Raw genomic sequence first — 27,395 nt, forward strand, 5'->3', positions numbered from 1 at the left:
AAACTCCCACCACTTTCATCAGCTTTGTTTGACTTTTGTTCCACAGGAAACCAAACAAATAAAGTGTTTTTGACGCTTTGAGATGTGTGGTTTTGAGATTAAGGTTGCTGGCAGCAGTGAATTGTGACAGCAGAAGCAATATTTTAAAAACAAAGTTGCATTTTAGGTTCCCGAGTGGCCCTTATGAAAAAAGGAATTTAAACTCTTACATTTAGAGCCTTTAGGTCAAGAATGGCATTTTTTTTCCTCTACCCCACTTGGTTTTTTAAACTCTAGAGATGCAAGATTCTGAGCAATATTTGGCCCTTCTTTCAAAGGAGGGTTAGACTGGATGATTTTTAAAGGTCCTTTCTAACTTCAACCATTCTGTGATTTTGTAGTAATGGAAGTTGGAGTTCTTCTGGCAATAAATATGGTGAGGGATATGAATCAACACATGAAGCTTTTCAGGTCTGTCAGCAATAGGAGGAACAGTAGTCCTGCTGCTGCATAGGACAGGGGACCTGGAATAGGATGAGAAGGAGACTTTATAGACCTAAAGGTGGGTCCTCCTCATCTCAGTCCCTGGGCAAGTGATGAAGCAAATATTTCTGGAGGTCAAGATAGGAAAAGACAGATACATGGTTAAGAGTTGTTGGTATTGATCTATGAAGGAGAAATTATGCCTGACTGGCCCAATAACCTTTTAAAGGAGATGAGGGTCTTGGAGATTAGGGGACAGTAGTGAATGCTATTTATCCTGAGTTCAGTAAGGCTTTCTGAACAGACTTCTATAATATTCTCAATGACAAACTGAAAAGATATGACAGAACTGCTGGGGTCAAAGGGCTGTGATCAGCAGAGTGAATTCCAGTGTCTGGCACAAGAGCTAGTCCCTAACGGTGCACTCCAGAGGTTGATGCAAGAGCCAGTATTATTCAACATCTTCATTAATAACTTGGATGATGGAACATAACTTGGATGATGGAAAAGGTTTGTCAAACAACTGAAATCCAGGAGTAGTGAATGATAGAGAAGGACCTTGACAGAGTGGAGAAATGGGTCAACAAGAATCTAATGAATTTTCACAAAGAGAAGAGCAGAAGTCCTGCCCCTGGGGATGAATGACTTCATGTACCAGTGGATATACTGGGGGTTGACTGCTGGAATGCAGCTGTGGAGAAAACTACTTGGCTGTCCTGGTGCTGAATGTGTCAGACACAATGTGACCTTGCACACAAAACCCAAACAGCATCCTGGGTTGCTGGAGGTAGTGCATTGCCATTAGATTGTGGGTGTTCTTTCCCCTCTACTCAGTGCAAATAAGATCACACCTGAAGTGCTGGATCCAGCTCCTCAAGAAAAGACCTACATGGACAGTCTATCAATTGGTTAACATAGCTGTTAAAGGTCTGTCAAAGGACCAGAAAGGTGATGAAGAAATTGAGGTTCCTGTTATACAAAGAGGAGCTAAGAGATCTAGACTTGTATAGCCTTGAGTAGAGAAAGTGTGGCATGGGCAGTATGGTGGTGGTAGTATCATTGGTTGTCAATACTTGAATTGGAGCTTGCAATGAAGATGGAGCCAGACTCTTCTCATTGGTGCATCCTGACATGACAGAGATCATGAACCAAAACTGAAATAGAGGAATTCAATTTAAACATAAGAGAACAGCTTTGAGGGGTGATAAATTCTCTGGCAGAGGTTGCTCAGAGAGGTTGTGAAGTCTCCATCCTTGGAGACTCAAAACTGGACTGGATGCAGCACTGAGCAAACTGCTCTAGCTGACCCTGACTTGAGCAGGGCAGTTGGAATACATTACCTCTACATGGGTTCCTCCCCACCTCAGCCAGTGGTTGGGTGGTAGTAGACTGTATCAGTCTTGGAGGCTGGTCATAGTATAGAAACATAAGCACAGTTACTAAAAACTACAAGCCACTTAATTTTGTTTGGAACCAGTTAGTAGAGAATTGTTAGCAAATTAAAATAATAAAATTCGTGAATAAGTTTCACAATGTCAACAAATTCACAGCTTTCTCAGACACTGGCTTTCACTGATTATTAAATATGAAGAATTTTGATTTTGAAACCAGAATATCATTTGGGAGTAAGTGGTGGTTTGTCATACTGTGTTTTGTAACAACCACTTAGTAACATCTGTTTTTTAATCTATTTTCTATTTTATTTATTTATTTTAAAAACAGAACCTTATGTGTAAGTAGAAGATGAGAATGTAAACCTAAGGTAGTATTAATTTCTGTGTCCATTTCACAGTGCCCTTCCAGCAAGGAGCATGCAATCTCTATTCTCTTGTTTTCTTCTTTACAACCCTTCCCTTTTAGTTGGTTGACTCATTGTAAGGTCCAACCAGCATTCTCTAATGCATCCTGGGATAAAGTATAATCTTCCTTCACTCCCTTATGTAGTTTGTGGCTCCCACTGTAACCATTTAACTACTTACACCTTGTCTTTCTTCCTGTGATTAACAGCTTTGTTCATACTGACTCATTTGTGTGAGGCCAAGCAAAGACAGAAGAGTGCTAATATGGCTAAAACAAGAGAGATTAGACTTGCTGTCACAGAGTTTTCTAAATTCATTGTTTTCAAATGCAGTTAAAATCTAGCTAAATAGCGTAGAGACTTGACAAGTGTTGAGGTAACAATTGTTTTAAAACCAAGGGCCTATAATTTGTACAAAGGCATTATTATGACAGTGGGTAACCTTTTTCATCTTGGCTTGGACAAGAAAAATCAAGTTTGTTGTTTGAATGCAGGAATTTTTCACACAGGTATTTTTGATTTTTACCTGTACTCTGGAGGGGGGAAACAAAGGTTAATGTGCTAGCAAAATTTGCAGGTGTTTGGAATAAAAGTGGGAATTGGTCAGAGAAATCAAGATGGTTTCTTGATTTCTTGATTTCTTATCAACTTGGCAAAGTTGATAAGAGTAAATATAAAGGTAGTTAAATGAAAGGGATATTGAAAAACAGTGGTGGATGTAAGAATTCCATTTTAAATAACCAGAGATACCCTCCAGTTTGGGAAGTCTTAAAAGTTAGATGTTTATGGAAAGTGCTTAAACCTGTGGGAGATTGATTCTTCCCCTCCCCTCTGCTAATTGCATGAACTTGGTAAAAAAATTCTTCCCAGAGAATGTAAGTTCATAATACTGTGGAGGGTTTTTTTTCATGTCAGATTGTTCTTTAATTCACTTAATTTTATTTTTAACCAGTTTTTTACACGTTTTAAATTTTGATCAAGGCTAAAGAGTAAGATGGATTCCAGTATTGTTTCTAGTGTCACAATATTCCCTTTTATATCCTCTGGTAGGTTGATAGTTACTGAACAAGGGCTGTTTCACCTGTGTTTCCCAGGGATATGTGAACTAGTAGCAAGTTGCCCATTGGTGATTGGCATCAGTGAGACCACTCTTAGAAATACTGGCTTGTGTTCTGCTAAAATGATCTTCTCCAGTGTTGCCAAAAACCCTCCAAAATGAAACAACTCACTCCCATAAACCCTCTCAAGCTTGAAGCTGATCTTAAGTACTTCAGAAGTTTTTTATAAATTAAGGTGTATATTAAAAACTGCATTCTTATGTAAAGCCATTTGTTGTTTTATTCTAAAGTCTCCCTGCAGCTTTGTTTCATTAACACATCTCTAGAAATTAAACTTTTAGTTAAGCTTTTTTCAGTTTTGGTGAGCTATTGTTTCATTTCAAGGCATTGGGATATCCATCAACCATATCCATCTGATATTAAAAGTAGACAAAAGGTAATTTCTGTGTGGGTTGGGATTATTGTGTAAACTCACTTTGTTGGGACCAAGACCTTTATTCTCTTTGTGCATGTGTACTTGTTTGGTTTCTTTTTTTGTGTGTGTAATTCTTTTGTTGAGGATTTTCTTTCTAAACATAGGATGATTTGTCAGATAGCAGAACTAGATTTATCTTGTGCCTAAACTAATCTTGGTTTCCTGCTGTTTTGCAGTAGACTGCTGGCAAGGGAAAAGTTTGTCATAAAGCAAATGCAACTGCATCTTTTTCTGGTATGAGGGAAGGTTGAAAAAACAGTAGAGCCTAAAAACAGCAATTGCTGCTTGACTAAAAGTGCTTTGCTCTACAGCTAATAATTCCATTTCTTCACAGAGTTTCTTGAACTAGGAAAAATTCCTTGAATTAGGGCCAGAGGCTAATGGACTTGGCACTTGGCTATAACACAAGAAGCTTGTGGTTCTTACAGAGTTGCTACAATCCCACTGTAAAAATTGGCATATCTGACGTAGTTTGACCTGTGCTGTCTTATGAACCACTGTTCTGTTGGTCTGGGCCAAACCCGAGCAATGTGAGGGGTTTATAGCTCTCTTGCAGTTGATACTGGGGAGCAAGTTGTCCATGAGCCAGCAGTGCCCTTGTGGCCAGAAAGGCCAATGGTATCCAGGCATGCCTTAGGAGGATCATTTCCAGCAGGTCAAGGGAAGCGATCTCCTCAACCCTGATGAGGTCAATCTGGAGTGCTGTGTCCAGTTCTGGGATTGTCAGCACTAGAGAGACATGGAGGTCTTGGAGTGGGTCCAGTGGAGGGCTATGAGGATGATTAAGGGACTGGAGTGTCTCTCTCTGAGATAAATATGACAGGCTGAGGGAGCTGGGGCTGCTCATCCTTGAGAAGCAACAACTGAGAGGTGACCATGTCAATGTCTGTTGGTATCAGAAGGGAGAGTGCCGAGAGAAAGAAGCCAGACTCTTCTCAGTGGTGCTGAGCAATAGGACAAGAGGGATCAGGCAGAAGCTGATGCACAGAAGCTTCAACCTGAATCTGAGGAAGAACTTCTCCCTTGTATGGGTGACTATGCACTGGAACAGGTTGCCCAGAGAGGTTGTTGAGCCTCCCTCACAGGAGGCATTGCAGAACTGTCTAGGTGCAGTCCTGTGCCATGTGCTCTGGGATGGCACTGCTTGAGCAGGGAGGTTAGATTGGATGATTGTGGATGATTGTCTGTGGTCCCTTCCAAATTTCTTTAAATTGTCCAACACCATTCAGTGTGTGAATGTTATATTATGTGCCTTGTCACAGTTCTGTAGATTATAAAATGTATCACTATTGCCATTCTTTGGTCTGATAAAGATATGGAGTGTGACTAATATTTATGTATCAATGCAGAGAACTATTATACTTTGTTGCTTTGTTATTGCATGAATAGCAGTTTAAAATTAATTTCAGTGAGCTTAGTTTTCTTCTCTGACATTCTTGATGAAAGATTTCCATTTTGTTAAACTGAATTCTTGCTCTTGGAACTTGTTAGCTTTTAAACTTGCAAAATATCACCAAGTTCTTTGAAACAAAGTTTTGTTAGTCAAAATCAGAACTTTCTGTAGGTTTTGGTAAATTCATTTGTAAATTTTTGTTTAGTGGTTTTGTGTGTTTGTGTTTGTTTAGCTGTAGTTGGTGGCAGGATTCTTTAAAAATGAATGGTCTTACAAGTGACTGGTAAATGTTTGAGCAGATCTCAAGAAGCAGGTTGCCTTGGAGAAGATTTGAATATATGCTGACCTTCAGTTAATAGCTATGGGGAAGCTTTTACACTTTTTATACTTGAAGTAGGTTACTCCTTCATGGAAGCTGTCTCAGTACTCCTGAATTTGGGCTTCAAGTTGGAAGTTATATTGCATATTTATACTATGCCTTGCAGTTCAATACTTTTTCCCTGTCTGTATCATAGGCTACTTTTGTATTTTTCTCTAACTAGGGCAAAATGAGAATTGCTATACTAAGCTGTTCATATGTGCAGGTGGTCCAGTGTTCAAATAAATTTTCCATCCTTGTCAAGTATTTTAGTTTATGAATGCAATGTAAATGTGTCTCTTCTTTTTCTTTTACCCATTTGGTAGTGGATACCCTGTTTTCAAGAAAACTAAATGGAAAATACAGACTTGAACGCCTTGTTCCAACTGCAGTCTATCAACATATGAAGATGCACAAACGAATTTTAGGACACTTATCTTCTGTATACTGTGTAACTTTTGATCGGACTGGCAGGCGAATATTTACTGTGAGTACAAAATCTTTATTTTTGTAGATTCTTTTCAGTTTTAAGTACACCTAATATGTCACCTAGTTGTTTCCAAAACCTGAATATGGGATAGATACAATGATGATGAATGAAAACCAGAAGAAGTCCTTTACTACTGTTCCTCTCATATTTGCTTTTTAATAGCCATGCTGGTTTACACCCTAAAATAGTTTTGGCATAGGTATCTGAACACTAGAGATGTGATGGTGGTTGCTGATGTGTGTAGTTCATTGAGAAAACTGTTCATTTTCAGTGGAAAGGATTTACTCTGTATGGGTTCTTTCTTCTGGCTTTGTTTTCTCTAGCAAAAAACATAAGCAAAACAAGGAACTGCCACCATGGAATTAGATTAGGAAGTCAGAGAGAGAATAATCACATGGTGTGTTGTAACAAATGTTGGTTCACAACAAATTGTCTTTATGAAATCCTAGGAACTTTTTTCAATACTAGTGTTTTTAGTATTTTTAACTATTTGCCTTTTTTTTGTTGTTGTTAAGTCATAAATTCTAGACAGATATCTGAAATCAGTACTGAAATTGCAGGTTTTCAAAGGGATGGGATTTATAAAACCACATAGATGTCAGTGTAATATTTAGATTTCTTGGTTAGCAGTCAGTTTCAGGAGAGACAAAGCTTTCATAAACACACTTCATGCCAGTCCAGGATGCTTTGGCTGCATTTATTGGATTCCTACAAACACTGGATGTAATTGATACCTGTGTGGGTTCAGGAGCTTGATTGTGTCCTTTTAACCTCATGTCAGATAGACTGAACAATGCTGATAGAAGTACAGTTCAGGTTTCCTATTTTGCCTTGCAGTCCTAACTTCTAAAATTCTTTCAAGGCAGTTGTAAATATGATTCTCCCTTTTGCCCACATATATCTTGCTGTGTCCCATGGGGAAATGTATGGTTGAAGGAATGGGACACCTTGCAGTGTTCTGAACAGGCTTATTTATTAGTTCACTTGTTACTTCAGGCATAGAAGAGATTCATTTTCATATTTATTTTGTTTTTGTCACCAAGCTGAATCACAGGCATTAAAATCTTATGTCCTGTGGTTTATACATGATTTACTTGCCAGGAAATAGGCTCTGTGTTGTGGGTTTATTTTGTATATGACATGGCAGAATGCATGAAAGAAACAAACTGCTGTTACAGTCAAGATAATTTTCTCATAAAATCTAAGAGAGAAGTAGAACAACCTGAAATAAAATGGGAGATGGAGATGGGTGATATGTTTCTGCAACCCCAGAGTTTTGCTGGCATTCCTTTGCTGACTGGTGTCCTGGTCTAATTGCTTGAAAGAAAGTTCCCAGTTTAGATCATGATTACTTCAGGTGTTAAATAAAGTGGCCATAGATATTAATTGTGGTTGCTGAATTTTCATTTTGGAGGGCCTAGGACTGAACTTCTTAACTCTGTACTTTTAGGTAAATCCAGTGTTCTTTGGGTAGATGTTTAAGGGGTTGTTGGCAAATGGTTATATTCCCCATTTCATTAAAACCCAAATTACTCTAGCTGGCCTCATATAGTCAGTGGATAAACAGTCATGAACTGTTGTGTTGTAATTGCATCTGTATAATCAAATGGTGCCAGTTCTTTTCAATCTAGACCACTGCAAGTACTAAAGTCTCTAGTGTGGTATGTAAATTTGAGTGCATCAGTAGGGAATTGTTCTTGCCTTACATTTTTACTCTGCAGCCTTCAGTGTGATGTTAGTTAGTTGTGTTGTTTTAGATTTGTAATTGGTTCTGGAAACTGCATCATAATTGTTTCCTGTTCCACCTGACATCTGAAGGACTGAAAGCCTCTAAATTCAAGCTTTGTTCATGTTCTGTTTCAAGTTAAAAGGAAAAAAAGGTCTTCTCAGCACATTTTTGAGTCATAGTCATCTGGGAGATGTTGTCCTTGCTAGAAAGATGTTACTTCTATCTTGCCTAAAGACAGTGGAAATGGGACATTGTACATTTTTCCTTACCAGCTTAGTTGTCTTTATTGTGTTAACGTAGCAAGGTTGTGGTGCTGGGGGGGCTTCTGTGAGAAGTTGCCAGAAGCTTCTTCCATGTCTGGCAGAGCCAATGCCAGCTGGCTCCAAGAGACACCCACTGCTGGCCAAGGCTCAGCACATCAGTGATGGTGGTAGTGCCACTGGGATAATGTATTTAAGAAGGAGAAGAAAAATCACAGGGTGGCTGCAGTTGGGAGAAAGGAGTGAAATAAGTGAGAGAAACAGCACCGCAGACCCTATCATGAGTGAAAGAAGGAAGAGGTGTTTCAGGTGCTGGGATAGATATTCCCTTGCAACCTGTGGGGAAGACTGTGGTGAGGTAGCTGCTCCCCTGCAGCTTGTAGAAAATTTGTGTTCTGGTTCTGCTGAAAAGCATGACTTGCAGAACCCATGCACAAAAATACTGTCTTCTCTAGTTCCTGAACTACTTAAATTTCTGACTGCAAAAACCTCCTTTTCTCCTCACCTTTATTTTCCTGTCTCTGCTGAGATTGTTCTTTCTAGGGAATAATAAACAGCATTGTGTAATAGTCTGTGTAAGATTTCCAACCCAATATTAATTTGTGTGTTGCTTGGCAGTTTCACTTCATCCCACAAGTGTGTGTAATGGTAGGAAAATGAACCAATTTTACTCCATACCTTGGTAATGCAGTCATCAATTCTCTCTTGGTGCTGAAGTTGTTTTAGGATTCACTTTTGACAGATGCTTTTTAATAGGTATATAATTTGTAACAGTTGTGGATATAACCTTGGAAACATGAGCTGTGATGTAAGCCAAATACCCTTGCTAGTAGAATTACAACAGTATTTTAAGAGTTGTGGATTGTCCCATTCAGATCAGAAAGTAACACATGAATTTGTCTGAAGTCTAATATTGATGTCTTGCCAAGGGGCTACAGAATTTATAATTTTACCTTAGTTTTTTTCTCTTTTGTTTTCCTTTCCCCCTGCCTTATTTTTGCCTCATTTTCATTATTGAGACTTGGCTGACAGTATTTTTTCTCTGCAGTGGAGATGTACAACATGTGCCTCTATAGTGACACTATAGCCAGCTGGCAGGGAGCAGGCCCGTTTTATGCTGATCTTCTTGCCTTGGTTTGCTGCTACTAAAAAGACCTCTGGGGACCCTCCAGGTGGTATTTAGTGCCACAACTATTATTTTTTCCTTGCTGACCATTTTACATCTTTGTCTGTAACTGATTTCTACCTCTTCCAGTGTTGGGTCTGCCATTCCTTCCCCCTACTTTCAGGTCTCTCTTGAGCAGTGAGGCTCTTATTTGCAGTTTTACACACCAGCAGGCACACATACCCTTCTGTCTCAGCTTCTTGGGTTTTTTGGTGGTGACTGCATTTTGAGAAGAATATGCAAGCTTCTTCATACTCCAGTCTCATATCATGGTAACAGAACCACATGAGCAGATACTATCTTTCAGACAGTTGTAACATCCTTACTGACAAACTGATGATGTACAGGTTAGATGTGTGGACTGTGAGACTGTCAGATTAAGGCAATTTCAGGTTTGAAGGGCTGTGATTAGCAACACAAGGTCCAGCAGGAGGCCAGTCACTAGTGGTGTACCACTGGCTTTGGTACTGGGACCGGTACTCTCTCATGCTTCATTTAAGGACCTGGGTGACAGAACAAGAGGGTGCCTTCAGTAGATGCTCAGAAGAAAACAAAACCTGAGTGGTGGATACAGCATCATGTTCTAGCTGACCCTATTTGAGCAGGGAGTTTGGACTAGACCAAAGTATCTTCTCACCTCAGCAATTCAGTGATTCTGTCCTCTGTTCATTGCTGTAACTCAGACTCTGATTGTGTTCCTTGGTCTGGCACTGTGGCAGTCTAGCAGTTAAAAGAGGCAAATGTGTTCCACAGAATCTCAGTATGGAAGTTTTATGCATAGGTAGAAATAGTATAGGCTGTATCATTGCTCTTCTCACCCAAGAGGCAAAAAATATAATTATGAACAAGCTTCTGTAACTATTTCCTTTGCCTAGGAGACCTGGTGGTATTTTATAAAAGGTAGATGATAGTATTGCCATGCCTTCTGCTGTCTTTAAAGTGCAATTGCTAGATTATAGAGGCAGATGTGCAGAGGCACTGTAAGTAGATGGAACAGGAAAAACTGGTGACATTTTATAAGGGTGGTGTCACATTGTAACTTGTAGCACCTGTGTGTGTCCAGTAGCAGATCAGTGCTCTGGATATTATAACCCAACTTTGTATTGCTTCTAAACCTAAGTAATTGAATTAAATGTTTACAATAAACCTTGTCTGTCAGTGTGTGTGCAGTGTTCAAATGTCATGGTATTGAGCCATGGTGTGGTGCAGATGCTCAGACTTTCAGGAAGGCACAGAAACGCAATAAAAAATTAAGGAATGAGTTCTGAATTTTTGTTAGGGCTGGCAATTTGTTGTGTACAGGCCAGTAGCTGTTAGAATTGTGTAGGAAGACCAGCAAAACTTTAGTGAAGGATGAATATGTAGCTGAAACCTCTAGAATTTGTTGAGAAAGAATGATCATTTTGATGTTTATGTGAATGTGAATATTTAAGCAGGTTTATAATAGTTAGTCCTAATAATGGAATAGCTGTTCATAAATGCTCTTTACCTAACTTGTTGTGATAAGTATGATGATGATGAAACTAGGAAGATAAGGAAAATATGTGGGTGTAAATGATAGACTATACCAGTTTATAATTAACTTTCACTTTTAATGTAAATCTTTATTTTAATGTCTTGCAACAACTTCTTCATTTGTGCTGGATTTTTGGAAAAAGTGTCTTACTGAAGCATAAACCAACATGCTGTAGGATTTGTGATCTGTAGTATAAATGCATCGTGATTTGTATATACTGTTGAGAATCAATGTAAACTTGTGTTTTGAATGCAGTGTGGAAAACTGTTAAAAGCATGGGTGGGAGTATCTGCATGTCACTAGTTCTGTTTTTCACTTCACTGTGCTAACTCTAGCATCAAAACAGCCAATGGTGTGGTTGATATTATTTCTACCTTACTTCTAGGGGTCAGATGATTGCCTTGTAAAAATCTGGGCAACCGATGATGGAAGGTTGTTGGCTACCCTGAGAGGGCATGCAGCTGAAATATCTGATATGGCAGTAAACTATGAAAACACCATGATAGCTGCTGGAAGCTGTGATAAAATGATCCGAGTTTGGTGCCTTCGAACTTGTGCACCCTTAGCAGTCCTGCAGGGCCACAGTGCATCTATAACATCATTGCAGGTAGGTTTTTACTTTGCCAAAATCAGTCATGAGAACGTTCAGCATAATAGAAATGCACACCTGGCAAGTAAGCTTGAAGTGAGAAGGAATTTTCATGATATGCATTGTGAAAAAACACGTTTATTGTCAAAATGCCTGACCTTTGAAGAATCCCAGACATAATCCTTGTTCAAAAAAATTGCATGACACGTATGGGCAGTTCTGTTTTGAAGTACCATTTCTTTGAAGGCTGTGATTCTGAGCACAAGTGCATTGAGTAAAAACTGCAGTCACTGGGAGTACTGTGGTTTTGTTTGCATGAGTTACATTCTATTGTGCAACTTGGTTGGTGGGGAGGGAGGAGGTACCTGGAGGGCTTTGGCAAGTACCCCAGAAGGGTCGTTCTGTAGTTCTGGAGGGAGTGAGAGAGCAACATTTTGTTATTTTGGTGTTCATTCCAATCAGTTTCCCTTAAGTATGGTTTGAGGCTTGATTTTTTTTTTTTTTTTCCTGTTGAGATGAATTGGGGAATTCCTTAGCACATCTGGAACAGATTAACAGGAAAACTTTTCTTTTTTCTTCCTCCTTTTCCTAGTTCTCTCCACTATGCAGTGGCTCAAAGAGATACTTATCTTCAACCGGGGCAGATGGAACAATATGCTTTTGGCTGTGGGATGCTGGCACCCTTAAAATAAAGTTAGTTGCTATTTTATTTATTGCTACTTCTGTTTATGTGATTAAGAATGATGTACAAATATAGAGAAAAATGTGACTAAACCAAGCTTGTCATTTTATTATTGACTACTTCAGTATATGATTGTTGGGTATGATCTATTTCTGATGTAGCTATAGCTTGCTTGCTTATCTCTTAAAAACTAATTTGTTAATACAACATTTTGTGGATTGATAATGTATATCTGTTAATTTAGAAAATGATCCACTGTTAGGGTTTTTTGTTTAATATAATGTCAAAGTTGGCACTCCATTATTCTGATGTCATCACAACTTCAAATGAAATTAAAATTATGTTGATAAAATTATTGCGATATATATTGCAAAATCCATTTTTAAAGGAGACAGTAATGTCGTAGTATGAATCAGAATAGAATATTTTTAATGTTTGTTGTTTCTTTACCTGTGTTTACCTTTTCATAGTTGCCCTTGGCTGTAACATGGCAGAAGGCAGAATTCTTAGACAGCCATTATTGATGGCTGAAGTTGTGCCTGAAGTTTCTGCCTTCAAAGTTACTAAAAATGTTGTCAGGACTTTCATACACAGTTTTTTAAAATCAACTTGCTCAGCGGCTTTCAAATGTTCTTTGCTCTTTATTTTCCTTTATCACTAAAACCTATAGCTTAAAATTGGAAATAGTTGTTTTAGTAATCATCAGTGATTTAGCTCTGATGATGGGATATGTTCTTATGGATATATGCTCCTCACAGGTAAGTTCAATTTTCTTGTAGTTTTGGTAATTGCTGCTAGAATCTTTTTCTTCCAGTGTGCTGAGGTTGTGCAGAGCATGCAGGCACACTTGCATAGGTACTTTTCTAGTGGTTAGGGCCTTAACTATTTTGATGTTCCCTGGATGTTTTGTCTCTCTTTTGGTACTGTAAGTGAAGCTGTGTCTCACATTCTTACTCCTCTGTTGCCTAGTGCATGCTGTAATCAAATTAAGACTCCCCTTTTTACTGAGGACAGGAGGAGATAGCTTACATGCTTATTTTTGTGTGAAGGAAAGGAGTTGCCACCACATTATTTTCTTAAGGCTTCCTAAATCTGAGATCTTGTTGACAAGATGAAATTTTAGTCTCTCTGACTGGTAAACCTCTTGAGCCCACATGTTTTTTTCTTTTATCTTTCTCTTTTCTTTCTTTTCTTCTCTTTTTCCTAAATAAATGTTTAGTCTGTGATTGATTTTTGAAACTAATCTAATTGATTTTTGAAACTAATTCTGTCATTAGAAAATAGTGAATCCTTGAGAGTTAGGTAGATTATAATATATAAGCTGGGAGATGATTATTTAGAAATCATGAAAGTTTGAATGAATCATGGAGTTGGATGAGATTTGCCCTGAGATAAAACTTAGAGAGGGAGAAAATTGGTACCTATTATGGTAGGGGATTCTCCCATGGTGATGTATAATTGTAGAATAAAAATTGTTAGTGATGTGCTCAGCAAATATTAAAAGAAGAGAAGATATTTGAGGAATGCTTTCATGTAAAAGTCATTTCAACAGATGTGATTAGACAGGGGCATAGAGAAAACAGATCAGTTGAGATGTCTTGTGCAGCACAGCAAGGAAGTGGTTTGGTAACCTAAGTCATGCCAGTGACTTGTGTTGCTTAACAACAGAGTGCAGATTAAATTTTGAGGCTGGAATTTTTCTACTGCTCTTACCTTCTGTTTTGGAAATACTTTTTATGTTGGGTTTGAGAAGAGAGGGGAAGTCATTAAGCTGTATTTCTTCAGTCTGGAAAAAAAGGAATACATGAAGATGAGTAATGGACAGTTGTGAGTGTGTTGAAGAGGGAATGTAATAAGGAATTGCTTGTGGGCCCTTATGGTTCTAGAAGGTATCAAATTGAAGTATCAGTTTTCAAAGTGGAAAGAGATGGTTCTTTACAAAACATGCAACTGAATTACAAAACTCCTTGCCACAGGGTATTATGCATAATATGAAGATATTAAAAGGCATCACTGTGTGCTTTTTCTTCTTTTAGGTCTTTGTTTAAGAGAGCTGTAATGTATTTGAAGTAATTGATGCTTTTTAATCCAAACTAAAACTTGATAAAAATGTCTAAATTAGAAACAAGTATGTCTTTTAGGCCTGGAGTATAATTGTGTGCCATTTGTAATACCAAAAACAGTTGGACATACAGATGAGTCTTAATTTCCTGAATTGAACAGTGTACTACTAGTTTAGGGAAATTGTTAGTTAGGGGAAGTTTTACTTAGTGTGCTAAGCTATAAACCTTCCTAACTGTGCTTATCATGATTATTCCAGTAAACCAAAATAAATTTTACTGGGAAACTTGCAATCCAGTGTAATTTTCCACAAGAAGGCTGCATTGCGTGGCCAGTGCAGCTCAGCAATGGATGTATATTGTCAGAGCAGTTTTCAATGAGGTGATTGCACTTCATACACACTTGGATGTGGTTCTCCTTCCAGAGCTGCAGAAGCGTGGCAGGTTCCCTCTACATCCATTCAGTTATGTGCTGGGGGAAAACAAGTACCAGCAAAATAAGAGCATCAAGAGAAAGAAAGATGCCTGTTAATTTTTGTCATAAGGCATTTTTGCCATAATGTCATTTTTGAAGTTAAATTAAAAAAATATGATGTGTAGGCCATCTGGAAGAGAGTATCACTGGTAAGATGGGAGGTTTATCCTTCCATTTATCTATGTAGTAAAAAATACAGGCTTTCTTCTGTTCAATATTTCGGAAGAGGAGGAAAGCTGGCAGGGACAATAAGATCTTACCATGGTTGTTCAGCCTCTGAGCTTGCTGCCCTGTGTCTTGTTCTAGTACAACTCCCACCCCCGAAAGGAGAAATTGGAGCTTTCAAACAAGACTTAGAGTTCTGAGTAGTTCAGGGGAAAGATGCTGTAACTTGTTTAAGTCAGAACTTGAATTCATGATCCTCCTGAGCTTGACTGCAGCCTGCTCTACAAGGATGCAATTTCTATCAGTGATGAAAATGTGTTACTAAATTATCCAGTCTTCAAATGGGGATGGGTGGTAAAGTCTTGAAATTTTAGCTACTTTAAAGAAAAAAAAATCAATATATCCCATGCCTGCTTTTTGTACTGAACACTCCTCGAAGCACCTGGTGCCCCTGGTGAGGGGCAACTTCATGATGATCATGTGGTTGATTGATTGTCATTTCAAGATGATTGTCAGTGCCATTAGTACTTTGCTCAACTTTTTCATGGAATACGGGAAAGGCAGAGTTGGTATTGTGTTCAGTGTGCTCTCAAAAATAATCAGTGTACTTTCTGTGGTTTTTCCTTATTTTTGCAAATGTTTATTTTGTTTCATTCTCAGATTGCAAAAATCTTGTAACTCAGCTTTGCCAACAACTCTGCTGCAGTTAATATTATTTAATTAACAGTATGTCTGAAATTAGTTGGTCTCCTATTTTTTGATAGCCTTGTTAATTGAGGCATGTTCTATGTTTGGGTCAGACATATAGCTCAGTCTGGAGATGTTAGTGACAGCTTTGTTTTGATGAACTGCAAAAGGACATATTGTAATAGATTTAGTGTCACAGGATGAGAGAGACATTGGTGCAGCTGACCACAAAATTCTCAGTTTGTTCAAAGGAAAGTGAGCAACCGTGTTCACATGATTCTGTGATTAGTGTGGATGCATGCTCTTTAGTGTTACAGGGGCACCTGTGTGCTCCTCTTTCCTTGAAGAGATTTATGACCAGGAAGCTATCATGTCTGTCTAAAAGCAGTGACATTCCAGGTAGATTAATTCAGTTTCCAAACAGAGGAAGACTGGTTGTTGCTGCAGGCAAGGAATTCACAGAATGTAGCCCCAACAAGATGGTAAAACAATTGAAAATTTAGGCAATCAAGTCTTACCTTGGGTTTAGTCTTTTACTATTCTAGGTGGTGATAGTAAACACAGGAGTTGAATCCTGCATCAGTTTGCAGAAGGGAGGAGTGAGAAAGTCTGCCTCATCAGAAACTAAATAATCATGTGCTTCATTCAAGTTTAAGGGAGAATTATTAAAACTGGTCAGTGCATCACGGTTAAATTAGTCTCACTGTGAAATATTTGCCTATATATCCTTTCAGAGGAAGACACTGAGTTTCATTTTTCTTGTGCCACCTGTTTGCATCACAAGTTTGCAGTGTTAGCCTGTTACTGACAGACCATATGAGCAAGGCAGCAGAACCGTCTCACAGATTTGAATAGAGGAGCTTGGTGTACTGCTTTTCTTCTTATCTATTTATTTCCCCATAATTTTAAAAAGATGGAAAAAAATCTCAGGAAAAACACGTGCTGATTTTGACATTCCTGTTTTGGACAGGACACTGATTTCTCAATTGTCATCAGCATCATGTGATATTTCCCATCTGCTTTATGTCATGGTTTGATGCTGGCACAATGCCAGTGCCCCCATGAAAATACACCCTCCCTGGTGTCTGCTGTGAGATGTGACCAGGAATAAGCAAAGCAGGCCCCCACTTAGAAATAAAGAAAAGAAAACTTTATTAACTACACTACAACTATACGTAAAAAGGAACACACAGGAAAAATGAAAACCTTCCATAAACATTTCCTCCTCCCCCCACCAAATTTCCAATCCATCCCTCAGATCACCAACCCTCAGTCCATCACCATCCTTTAGATAATCAATTCTCAGTTCATCAAGAGGAGAGGAGTCCTTCTTGTGCCATAGGCTTCCCCTGGAAACACAGCTGAAACCTCGTGTGTTTCCATGTCACTCGTGGCACCACCTGGAGTACATCTGCCGTCGTGACCTCTTCCTTTCATGTCCAGTGCTCTCACCACTGCACATGGACCAGAGCTGCTTCTAGGGTTGTCCTTTTAAGGATGCTTTGTCCTGTTCCAAAAAGAGCACAGTCTCACCTCCGGGACACCTGTCCCCTCCAAATTTCACCCCCTGGGGCCCTGGGGTCTCAACACTGAACCCTCTTGGCTCTGAGCCATTGCCTCCCCCTGGATGCAGTCTCTGTGTCACAAGGAACATGGTTCTGTCCATGGCTATAACAAGAAAAGTCCAGCTAAGGCCACTCCATCGTCTCTTCCTACCTAAGATTCTTCTCTACTCTTCTGACATCCTTCACTTGCCCAGACCTTCACACTTGCACATTTCCTTCTTCTATTTCATCTCTATCTCTCTTCTAGGAAAGGTTAATGTTCTGCAAAGTTTTCATTGTCCAAAAAAGGGTTAAAAGCTCGGGCTCTGCCCGCCTGGATCTCCCACAGCGGCCGGACACCTTCTCGCTGCACCCCCCCCTTCCCCCCCACACCCCTTCTCCTTCTCAGCCGTGCTGCCGGCACATGTTATCAAGTTTCAAGGTAGCAGTCACAGGCACAGGCTGTACTCTCTCTCTCTCTTGGGATGGCTGCCCGATGCCTCCTGGTGCTTCTCCCACCCTTCCATCCTCGGGGCCTCTTCACCTCCCATCTCTGTCCAAGCCCCGGTCTACCTCACCCGGCTGCATGGCTTCCCCTCCCCTGCCCAGCCAGCAGCTGGGCCGGGGGACGGATCCGAACTCTTTCCCCACCGGAACCCAAGAGAGCTTCCCCTGGGAATGCTCTGCTTTTAACCCCTGTGTTCTCAGAGGTGTATCCATGTCCCCAGTGGCCACACCAGGTGCCAATATTCAAATCTGAATACCTATTGGATTGACCACAGCATATCCCAGAAAACTTACTTCCTCTCAAACCACGACACTTTATTATGCAGAGGGCACTTGATATTAAAGAGGCTGGTAATATATCACAACTCAGATATGCTGAACCTTTTTCATTAACTTGTGAATGAAGACTTAAATTACAGAGATTATATCACACATCTTCACATCTGTGAAGAAGTCTTGCTTTAACTACTACATATGACCAGAGTTTGGCTAGTCTGCATTTTAGATTAATAAACTAATAAAACACTTAATAAATACATTGAAAATGTATTTAAAGTGAAACACTTTAATGGCCCTGGAGAGAAACAGCTTTTGTCCCCTTTCCACACTTCACAAAAATATTGATCGCCCCACTCATTTTGTAATCTGCTGTATTATAGAAGAGTGCTGTAATCTCTTGTCTCCTAATGCCTAAAATAGCACACATTGGAGAGACACAAGTTTGAGAATTTAAATTGATTTTCTGAACTAGGATGTAAGTGCATACTTTCTCTATTTTGTAGCTGTCCTAATGCCAAAGGCAGAGTTCACAAACAACAGTGGAAGAAAATAGCAGCCTATTTATTTACATTTGTTCCAAGTTATGTAAACTGCGTATTGAATTGTTTGATAGTTCTTGTTAGTATATCAGTTAAGGAGCATTTCAACTGTTTTGTAGGAAAGATCTTTGTCTTGATTATAAAGATCTTGTATCTTGTGAAGTTTTCTTGTTACAAATCTGCACGGAGTTATCTTAAAACTCCTGCAGGAAAGGTCACAGAAACAGCCTATAGTGAATGGATAATTTGTAGAAAGAGTCCTTAACAGGTACTGCTGATGTTTATTACTTTGTGTTATGCATAAACATCACCAAGGTTTAACGCTTATTACTTTTTTGAGATATGAATAACTGATTAGTGGAGAAAGATTTTTTTTTTTTAATGCATCTGCCTTCAGGTGAAATGAATTATACAGGACATTTTGCTTTTAAAATAGAACATTTTGGATAAGTTCTGAATATGCATTCTTTTATGTTAGAGCAAATCTTTAGTGATGACACTCGTGGGTGTAGTGCTGCTGTTCTCTCATAAGTTAATTCTTTGAGGGAAGATTGCAGATGGCATACTGTGCAAGACCACCTACTGGTTTGAGATTGCTGTAATGCATGAACAGAATTGAAATAATTATTGAAGAACTTGATCTGATTTGTTTTGGTTTTACACATCCTTAAAGTGCCAGGTTCACTGAAGCTTTAGTTTGGCTTGCACATCAGATTCTGAAATGCCTAGAGAAAATGAGGGCCATAAAGTAAAATCTCGTACAAACTTCAGTCTTTGTGCTGACATTTTGGGTACTGTTTGAAACTAACCTACAAGGGTATATGTCATTTGAATAAGCTCTTATATTCTAATACCATGAAAAACTCCAAATTTATTTAAATTTCTTTGATATCCTTGTCTGTATAGAGCACCTAGCTCTGTTTCTCTCTTGTCAAAGCAAGCATATGCCACAGAAGAAAACCAGGACACCCAGTGGTTTAAAATTGAACATCATGGGAAACTGGCTCAGTTCTGCCTTGCTGATAACTTCAGGAGAGTGTTTTGTATAGCAATATCAGAAGGGAATGGGATTTAAGTTACGTTACAACTCTTGTTGATGCATGGATTACTTAGTCCATCTGGATGTCTTAGTTTCCTGAAGATCAGATCATGAAGCATAGTCACACAAAATTGTTTATAAATGGGCAGCCATCTGTTCCTTTATATTTAATTTTATCCTTCTGTCCTTTATTTCTAAGATACTGACTTGTTTCTTGAAACTCTATTAGGAAATTATTTAACTGGTGTTTTTTTTGGTTTTTTTATTTGTAGTCCAAGGCCAACGAAGTTTACAGAACGTCCTCGGCCTGGAGTCCAAATGATCTGTTCTTCTTTTAGTGCTGGTAAACAACTTCTTTTTTTCTCCTCTCCTTGTATCTGTGTAGGAAGTAATTTGAAGTGTAAAATAAAGTACAGTACAGTTACTGTAGCATATTTCATTTTAATGAGATGGATTTGAGTTTAAGTGGCTGTTAAAAGACCCCAAATATTTAAAATAGAGATTCAGAATTTATGCATTAATACTTGCTGCTACAGAAATTCCTAGAAATGGTTAAACATGAAATGTTGTAAGTAAGTCTCTTGTGACTGCAAGTCTTTTCAGAACAGATAGATAGATAGATATATACCTTTTTTGCAGAATAATTAGGAGAGTCAGCTTTGTCTGAGATGTAATATGTGGGGATTTGTACAAGAAGGGGCTGATTACAGAGTTCTCACAGTCTGGGTTTCATTGATTCTAGAGCTGGTAACTGAAGAATGCTACAGAAATAATTGGATAAAATATCAAAAAATACTGGAGCTCTAGTTCCGTTTGATTTTTTTAAGAGGGAGGCTTCTAAGGGCTTAGCTGCAAGCAAATTAGTCTGGTTAGCTAATCTTTTGGATACATCTGCTGATGCATATTTACTGACAGCAAATGTGAGGTAATTCAGCTCCAGTTAAACTTTGGAGTTTCTAAGTCTTCTTTTGACTTAAAGGTCAGTTACAGACATAGTTGAAATGAGATAAAGCTATAAATTTCAGAGAATAAATTGAAATATTTGATGTTACATCCCTTTGAAAATATTGTAATAACAGTAGATTGCCCTTTTTTTAAGACTTATCTGTTTGTTTTTCTCAGGTGGAATGTTTTTGGCCACTGGGAGTACAGATCACATCATTAGGGTTTATTTCTTTGGATCAGGTCAGCCAGAGAAGATATCAGAGTTGGAGTTTCATACTGTAAATACATTTTTTAAAATTACATATGTACTTGATTAAAGTAATAATTTGGATAAAAGGGGATAACTTGGAGAAATTTGATTTCTTTTTTCTTTTTCTGCTCTTTTTTTATATAGGACAAAGTTGACAGCATTCAGTTTTCTAATAGTAGTAGCAGGTAAGCACACTATTCAGAGCTAGCTTTTTGACCTTGTGTAGACATTTTTAAATGCCAGTTTCCAGAGAGCGTTATTTAAACAAAGGGCTTTATTTTGAGTATCATTCAGTAAAATTGTCTATAACTCTTGGAGTCTCACTGTTTCTTTTTAATGATACTCCTTACTTTCACAGTTCTTTTCATTGTAATGATTGAAGTATTTTGAATTTGCTAAAATTATGGGTATAAAAATACTTGCAACTTCTTCCTGAGAAATATATATGTGTGTGTGTATATATATATTCACATATCAAATACATGTCCTTTTAGATATATTTTAATGTGTAAACCTTTTTTCAGTTAAGTGACTGCTGCATACAGAGAAATTATCAAACTAGGTCTAACAATGTGTTGTTTAGCTAGCCTAATGCTTTCTTTAATGTTTCACTTTAAGTTCTGAATGTTGGATATGAAGGATGCTCAAGAAAATGGTTTGGTTTATTATGAAGCATCTGACACTTTACTTATTTGATATTCTAATGTACACTTTTATCATGACACAAATAGTTGTAAACCAAGCTTCACCCACCTCTTTCTCCTCCTCCTACCCCTGAAACTCTAAAAGGGGAATGAAAAGGATGGGAGAGAAACTCAGCCTGGGAAACACTTCTTCATATAAATATCATGATACTTACTCTGTATACAATGCTAACTTATTGGGAATAGGTTTTGTTTTAAATCATATCTGTACTTCTACTGGCAGGGTTCTCCTCTTGACCTGGTGTTATAGGGTCTGTCTCTTGGAAAGTTCATTGGGTTGTGGTGTCCCTCTGCCAGTGCAGTGTCATAACTCAGCAAGGTGCACCAAAAGTCATAGAACAGTTAGTTTGGAAGGGGCTCAGGATAGGGAAACAGATTTGACTTTTTAGAGGCCTTCAATTTTTTTACTGGTATGGGAAGTTTTTTTGACCTCAAACCATTTGTACAGCAATCTGACACTGTTTGGACTTCTTAATCGTACCTTCTGGTTTTGAATTCTAATGTCTGGGACTTCAATTTTCAGGTGTCTTTTCTGTACAGATCTGCCTTTGATCTCTGAGTAACTTTTTCCCCCTTTTGTTAGATTTGTGAGTGGAAGCCGTGATGGAACAGCACGAATCTGGCAATTTAAGCGAAGGGAATGGAAAAGCATTTTGTTAGATATGGCTACTCGCCCAGCAGGGTAAGTGATGTAAAATGTTCTGCTATCACATAGATTCTTGAGGGCCTTTGATATAATTTGCTGACTTACTAAAAAAAAATTTAAAAAGACAGTGAGAGAAAAGAAAAAGAGAAGACTTGAATTACTATTGCTTAAATGCACAGTATGCTTATCTAGCTCTTGAAATCCAGCTAAAATAAATATTTGACTACATATTCAGCTGTGGAAATTAGCTTGTCTGATAATAGTGCCACTAGTATTTTGATTAGATTAAAACAATAAAAGATAATCAAAACCCATTGAAGGTCAGATTTATATGTTATTTTCACATAGACATTTATTTCTGGAACAAGAAACAGACATTTATTTCTGGAACAAGAAAACCAGGGCAGGTCGGTCTCTTCTTGAGACTGCTTGCATTTTAGTATTATTTACAGATATTGTGGAACATGCATGCCCAGAAAAGCTGTATTGGGTCCTTTTCATACAACATGGCAGAGCAAAGAAATTGCTGGCTCTGTAAGGGTTTTGTGTTTGTTAAAGCAATCTGTGTTTACAAGAGTTTGTAGGTATGGGAAACTTCTGTACACTTGAACAAGCAACAAAAAATGCTTGAAGATGGATTATGACTTCCTAGGAATTGTGGCTTGCACCTTTTTATTTTGGCATGAAGATATTTTCCAGTTGACATAAATTAAGAAGATTTATAACAGGTTTAAGGAATAAACCTTTTCCCCCTTACTGAGTGCTTTGAAGGATATTTAGTAGAAAAAGAAATTATAATGGTTTCAGGAATAATGTGTGGTAAGATGCCTAAAAGACCAAGAGAGAGATGGAAGAGAAGGCTAAATAAGCAGAAATTTAGTTAGATGTTTGGATTAGACATTATTTTTTCAGTTTTGGACAGATGCAACAAAACATAAGTTATCAAACTGTTGGAAAAGAGTGTATAAAATGCTGCTACTTTGATAACAGGCTGAGTTACTCTTAGTAAAAATTCTCAGTTTTAACTGATACTGGGCATTGTGGTCATAAATGCTGAATTTATCTGAGAAAATGAAGAGCTCTTTTTGTAAAACACTATAGCAGAATTCCGTTTTATCCTTTTGGTGAGAGGAATAAGTGCAGTTCCAAATTTCATCTTTTCTGCACAAGAGCAGTTTTATCAAAAAAATGAAATCGCTGCACTGAAAGGAAAGAGTGAATTCAGCTTGTAAAGCCTGCTGGGTTTTGCATTGAATCTAGAAGGGAATTTGGCTATAACTACATTTTCTATTATTGAGTTTTACAATACATACTATTGTGCAATGTGTTGCTGTGCTTACTGTATGGAAGATTCTGTACTTTGTCTGCCTACTTAGTGGTCACATGCTATTGTTGCATTTGGTTGATGTTTTCATAGAAGTAAATGTGCTAGAGAATTCAAGGGTGATTAGTCTTTAAATCACACCGCCAAAATGTAATTTTTGAGTATTCTGGTATATTATATTATAGATTACTGTTCTTTGTGTTTCATGCAAGATTAAGTGCCATTATTACCAATAGTAAAGTGATGGCAGGGTAGTGGTGTAGTTCTAAATATTGCCTGAGAATTTAGATAATTTAAAGGAATAGAATACTTCTCTCCATATTAAGAACTACTTGTTACAAATATTCTTTAGGACAATTGCTGTTACTTGGTTGATTAATTTGGATTTTTGTTCTTTAGATATCACAAAAAATACTGTAGCTATCAATTTAAGTAAATTAGGTCATGTATCAGAGGACCATATTTTCTGGAAGATCCTTTAGTCATTGTTTAAGTATCTACAATTCTTTGTGATTGTATGTGCTGCATTATAGAAAACAGCTTTAATTTCTCTGGTTTCAGAGAAATTTTTAGAATATTTCTCAGGAAATATTCTTAAAAATACAGAAGTATTTTCACTTGTTAACAGTGTTAAACTATTTTGGCAAAGTGTAGGATTACACTGAAATTTTTTACTTTTTTGTTTTAGACAAAGTTTTCAAGGAGTTGAAGACAAAATCACAAAGCTGAAAGTGACCATGGTGGCATGGGACCGCCATGACAACTCTGTTATAACTGCAGTCAATAATATGACTCTGAAAGTCTGGAATTCTTTCACTGGCCAGCTCATTCACATTCTCATGGTAAGGTGTACCATCTTGATTTATCAATCTTGAATGCCAAATTTATTTATACATTATCAACATTCCTCCTTATGGTTTTTCCTGTCTGAAAACTGCCGTGACAGATGTTTCCAGAGAACTGAAGTGTAATAGAGATGTCTATCAGCTGCTTATTAGAAAATAAAAGCTTAAAGTTGCAAGTAACCACTGCTATACAAGATGTCTGAAACTAATTTTGGAAATTTTGTTGTTTTTTTTTTTTTTAATGTTGTTTTGTTTTTTTAAATGAAGTTCTATCTTGAAGGAGAGAAGGAAACGGTTGGCTTTTTAATCCTTATTGCATGTGATGTTTTAAAATACTGTTAATGGGTAAATTTGCCCTCTTTAACCAGTGACACTTCTGCAATCTAATCATTCCATGAGTACAAAAATTTGTCTTCTAACTAAAATAAATCAACAGTTTTACTAATGTCTAACGCTTGTTTTGTAATTGAGAAAATGGTTAACTCTAGGTAACTTGATACTCTGCTTAGACATGGAAATACTTAATGCAAATCTCTGAAATATAGCAAGATGAAAGATGTTTTTCTCTACCTTTAAGTTATATATTTCATCCTTTATGAGTTTAATTTAAATTTCTAACTGATACTCTGCTAAAAAAAAATGGAAATCTGTGGAATATTAAGACCTCAAGATACCAAGTATTGTGGACACTAATCTTTTTAAAATCCTGGTGAAATTGTTGGGATGTACTTGTGAAGGTGACATACTTGACAAACTACTTAGGAAGGTAAAATTGCAACTGGAAAGAAAAGAGTGTAATCCACTACTATGAAAAATAAAGTGTGGTTGACGTAGTTTTTTGCTGGGTATTTCCTAGGTTAATGTGGCAACTGCTAGTGTCACCATGTTGAGTCCTTGGGTAATATTTGAGACAATACTCTTTTTCATTCTGCTGTGTCTTTGTTTTCAGGGACATGAAGATGAGGTATTTGTGCTTGAACCTCACCCATTTGATCCAAGAGTTCTCTTCTCTGCTGGACATGATGGAAATGTCATAGTTTGGGATTTGGCAAGAGGGGTCAAAATCCGGTCTTACTTCAACATGGTAATTATTGTGCTTTATACAGATATGCCAAAGCAATCATTTTAAACCTTCTGCTTTTAGTACATTTTTATGGAGGCCATCTTGAAGTATGATTTATGTATAGAGCAAGATCCTGCATCTGGTGAAGTCACGAGAAATTCCTTTTCAGTTCAGTGGGGCAAAGAGTAAATCTGTAAAATGTTAAAAATTGTTTCTTTGGCTGTATTTCATAGTGTTTTATTTTTGTATGCTTGATCCACACAAAATTGGAATGTTAGTTACATTGTCAGAGATCATGTGTAAGAGACAGGGTGACAAAGACCCTCCTTTTGTGCTTTTTTCCTGCCTGGGAGCCAAGGTGGAACTTGGTTTATTTTTGCATTACTAATTCTTAATCTGGCTAAAGCTGTTCAGGAATCTCCTGATCTCATACAAGGTTGTTGTAAGTTGCCTTGGTCTGTTGGTTGGAATACTGTCAGTCTTTCTGTGTAGACTCCCCCACAGGCAGGTTTCAAATTTGGTCTGTTCTGCACTAGACTGATTCTCCTGCAAGATGAATGCAATAGGTGTTTTCATCTGTTTCTTGACATTAAGTGGGTCTTTGTACATACCTTTTTCCTCAAAAAGGTGATGATGTGTTGTGCAATTCAGACTTTGCCTCATGGACAAAATTGCAAAAGCCTTTGTAGAATATCCACAATAATTTGGAATGCTTGAGAATAGGCAGATGGGCTTCAGCTGTAGTGGAATGGCAGTTGTGGAGAACAGCATAAAGAAAATCATCTGAAGAAGAGACCTATGATAGATATATTCACAAAAAGATAAGGGACATTTAGAAATGAAGTCAAGCCAGGAAGGTCACTGAACCTAAAGAAAGGTTTTGAGATATGCATTACAGTTGGGTTCATAAGGTCTCAGAGAAAATTCAGCCAGTCTTAATCAGAGAGTGCAACCTAGATTCCTTCAGTAATGGCCTGGGTTGAGGAGTGTTCTCTCTGCAGTGATTTCTGTAACTGAGCTTGTGAAGGATCAAAGACAATCATATTGGAGCTATGAGCATGCATCTTCATTACTTGGTGCTATTCACTGTTGCCAGTTGAGGTGTATGTTCTCATTTCATGGTTAGCTTGCATTTCCAGTTCTACTTACAATGGATATACGATAGACTCTTCTGACCTAAACTCCATGAAAGCTGAGCTGATCTGCTCTTTTTAAACCAAGTCCATTTAAGAGCTATCAGAGTCTAAATTACTGGTGCCTGTGATATTAAGCAGCCCCCAAAACACTGAAATATTTGTGTCAAGAATGCCATGCAACATAAGCACCTAAAAAGGTAGTAGTCACATACATTTTAATATCTTTGGAGTTAAAAAAATTTGTAGACAATCAGAAGATCTCAGCAGCTAGTAATCTGTGTTTTATGCTAGAAACTAATATGAGAAAGTCTGCCTGCTGTGTGAGGTGAGGGGAATTGTAAACCTGACAATCAGTTCATCTCAAACCAAGGAATTGGACTGTATGAGCCAGGTATGCAAGAGAGGCATCTCTCTATGGACTTAATATTTCACCACTGTGTTCGATGCTTTAAAAGACATGGGTGGAAATTACAGGTTTTCTTAGGTGATGGGTGGCAGGCAGAGGACATTGTGCAGTCACCTCTGCAGAGCTGCAAAATTTAAGTGCTCTGGTTTGCAACAGTGAGGTAAATGAATTCATACAGAGCTGCCAGTCCTCTGTTTCCTAAATGGCAAATGAAAAATCTCTCATTGTCATTGCCTGATCTGTGGTACCAGAAGTAGCACTTAATGATTTTCTCATAATAAAAGTTCCTTAAAAAATGTTGCAGAACTTGGGGGAGTCGGTTGAATTAACAAAATCATAGATGACTGTTAGCTTAATGTTGGTCCAGTCCATCTATCCTGGATTAATTGCTTTGTACATCTGAAGCCTTGTGGCAAAACCCTAAAGTAGAGTTGGGTTTTTTAAAATTACTTTCCACCCTGCCCCAAATGCCTTCCTTGTCAACATGAAAGAACCTAAACAAACAAAATCCCCCAAAAATTGAAAAAAAAAAAGCAAAACAAAAAATCAAAAAGGAAACAAAACACCAAGGGATGCAAGCAGTGTCAATCTTAATTCTTTTATCCAGTCAGTGAATATGAAAGTGCAAAGGAAATCATAGTAACCAAATATACTGTTTGTTTTGTATTTAACTTAAACTTTGATTCCTCCATTTATTTGTTCCTTGCTGGTTGCAATTTGGTCCCACTAGGTGACTCTGGTGGTCCTGCAGAACATCCTTTCCCAGGTTTTTAAACTGAAGATTTGCTATTTAATTAATTGTCATA

The 27,395-nt window shown here is 37.8% G+C and overlaps 1 protein-coding gene across 1 annotated transcript in view; it reads left to right on the forward strand.

Annotated features, from left to right (window-relative positions):
• PHIP (pleckstrin homology domain interacting protein) overlaps positions 1-27,395 on the forward strand; it is a 108,898-nt gene that overhangs the window by 15,904 nt on the left and 65,599 nt on the right. Inside the window, exons 7-15 of the mRNA XM_036380897.2 lie at positions 5,871-6,031; positions 11,090-11,311; positions 11,886-11,986; positions 19,543-19,613; positions 20,393-20,493; positions 20,610-20,650; positions 21,753-21,851; positions 23,828-23,981; positions 24,934-25,068. Of these exons, the coding sequence (XP_036236790.1) occupies positions 5,871-6,031; positions 11,090-11,311; positions 11,886-11,986; positions 19,543-19,613; positions 20,393-20,493; positions 20,610-20,650; positions 21,753-21,851; positions 23,828-23,981; positions 24,934-25,068 (1,085 nt within the window). The remainder of the gene's footprint in view (positions 1-5,870; positions 6,032-11,089; positions 11,312-11,885; positions 11,987-19,542; positions 19,614-20,392; positions 20,494-20,609; positions 20,651-21,752; positions 21,852-23,827; positions 23,982-24,933; positions 25,069-27,395) is intronic.

This window comes from Molothrus ater, chromosome 3 (assembly GCF_012460135.2).
Source record: "Molothrus ater isolate BHLD 08-10-18 breed brown headed cowbird chromosome 3, BPBGC_Mater_1.1, whole genome shotgun sequence".
Lineage (NCBI taxonomy): Eukaryota > Metazoa > Chordata > Aves > Passeriformes > Icteridae > Molothrus > Molothrus ater.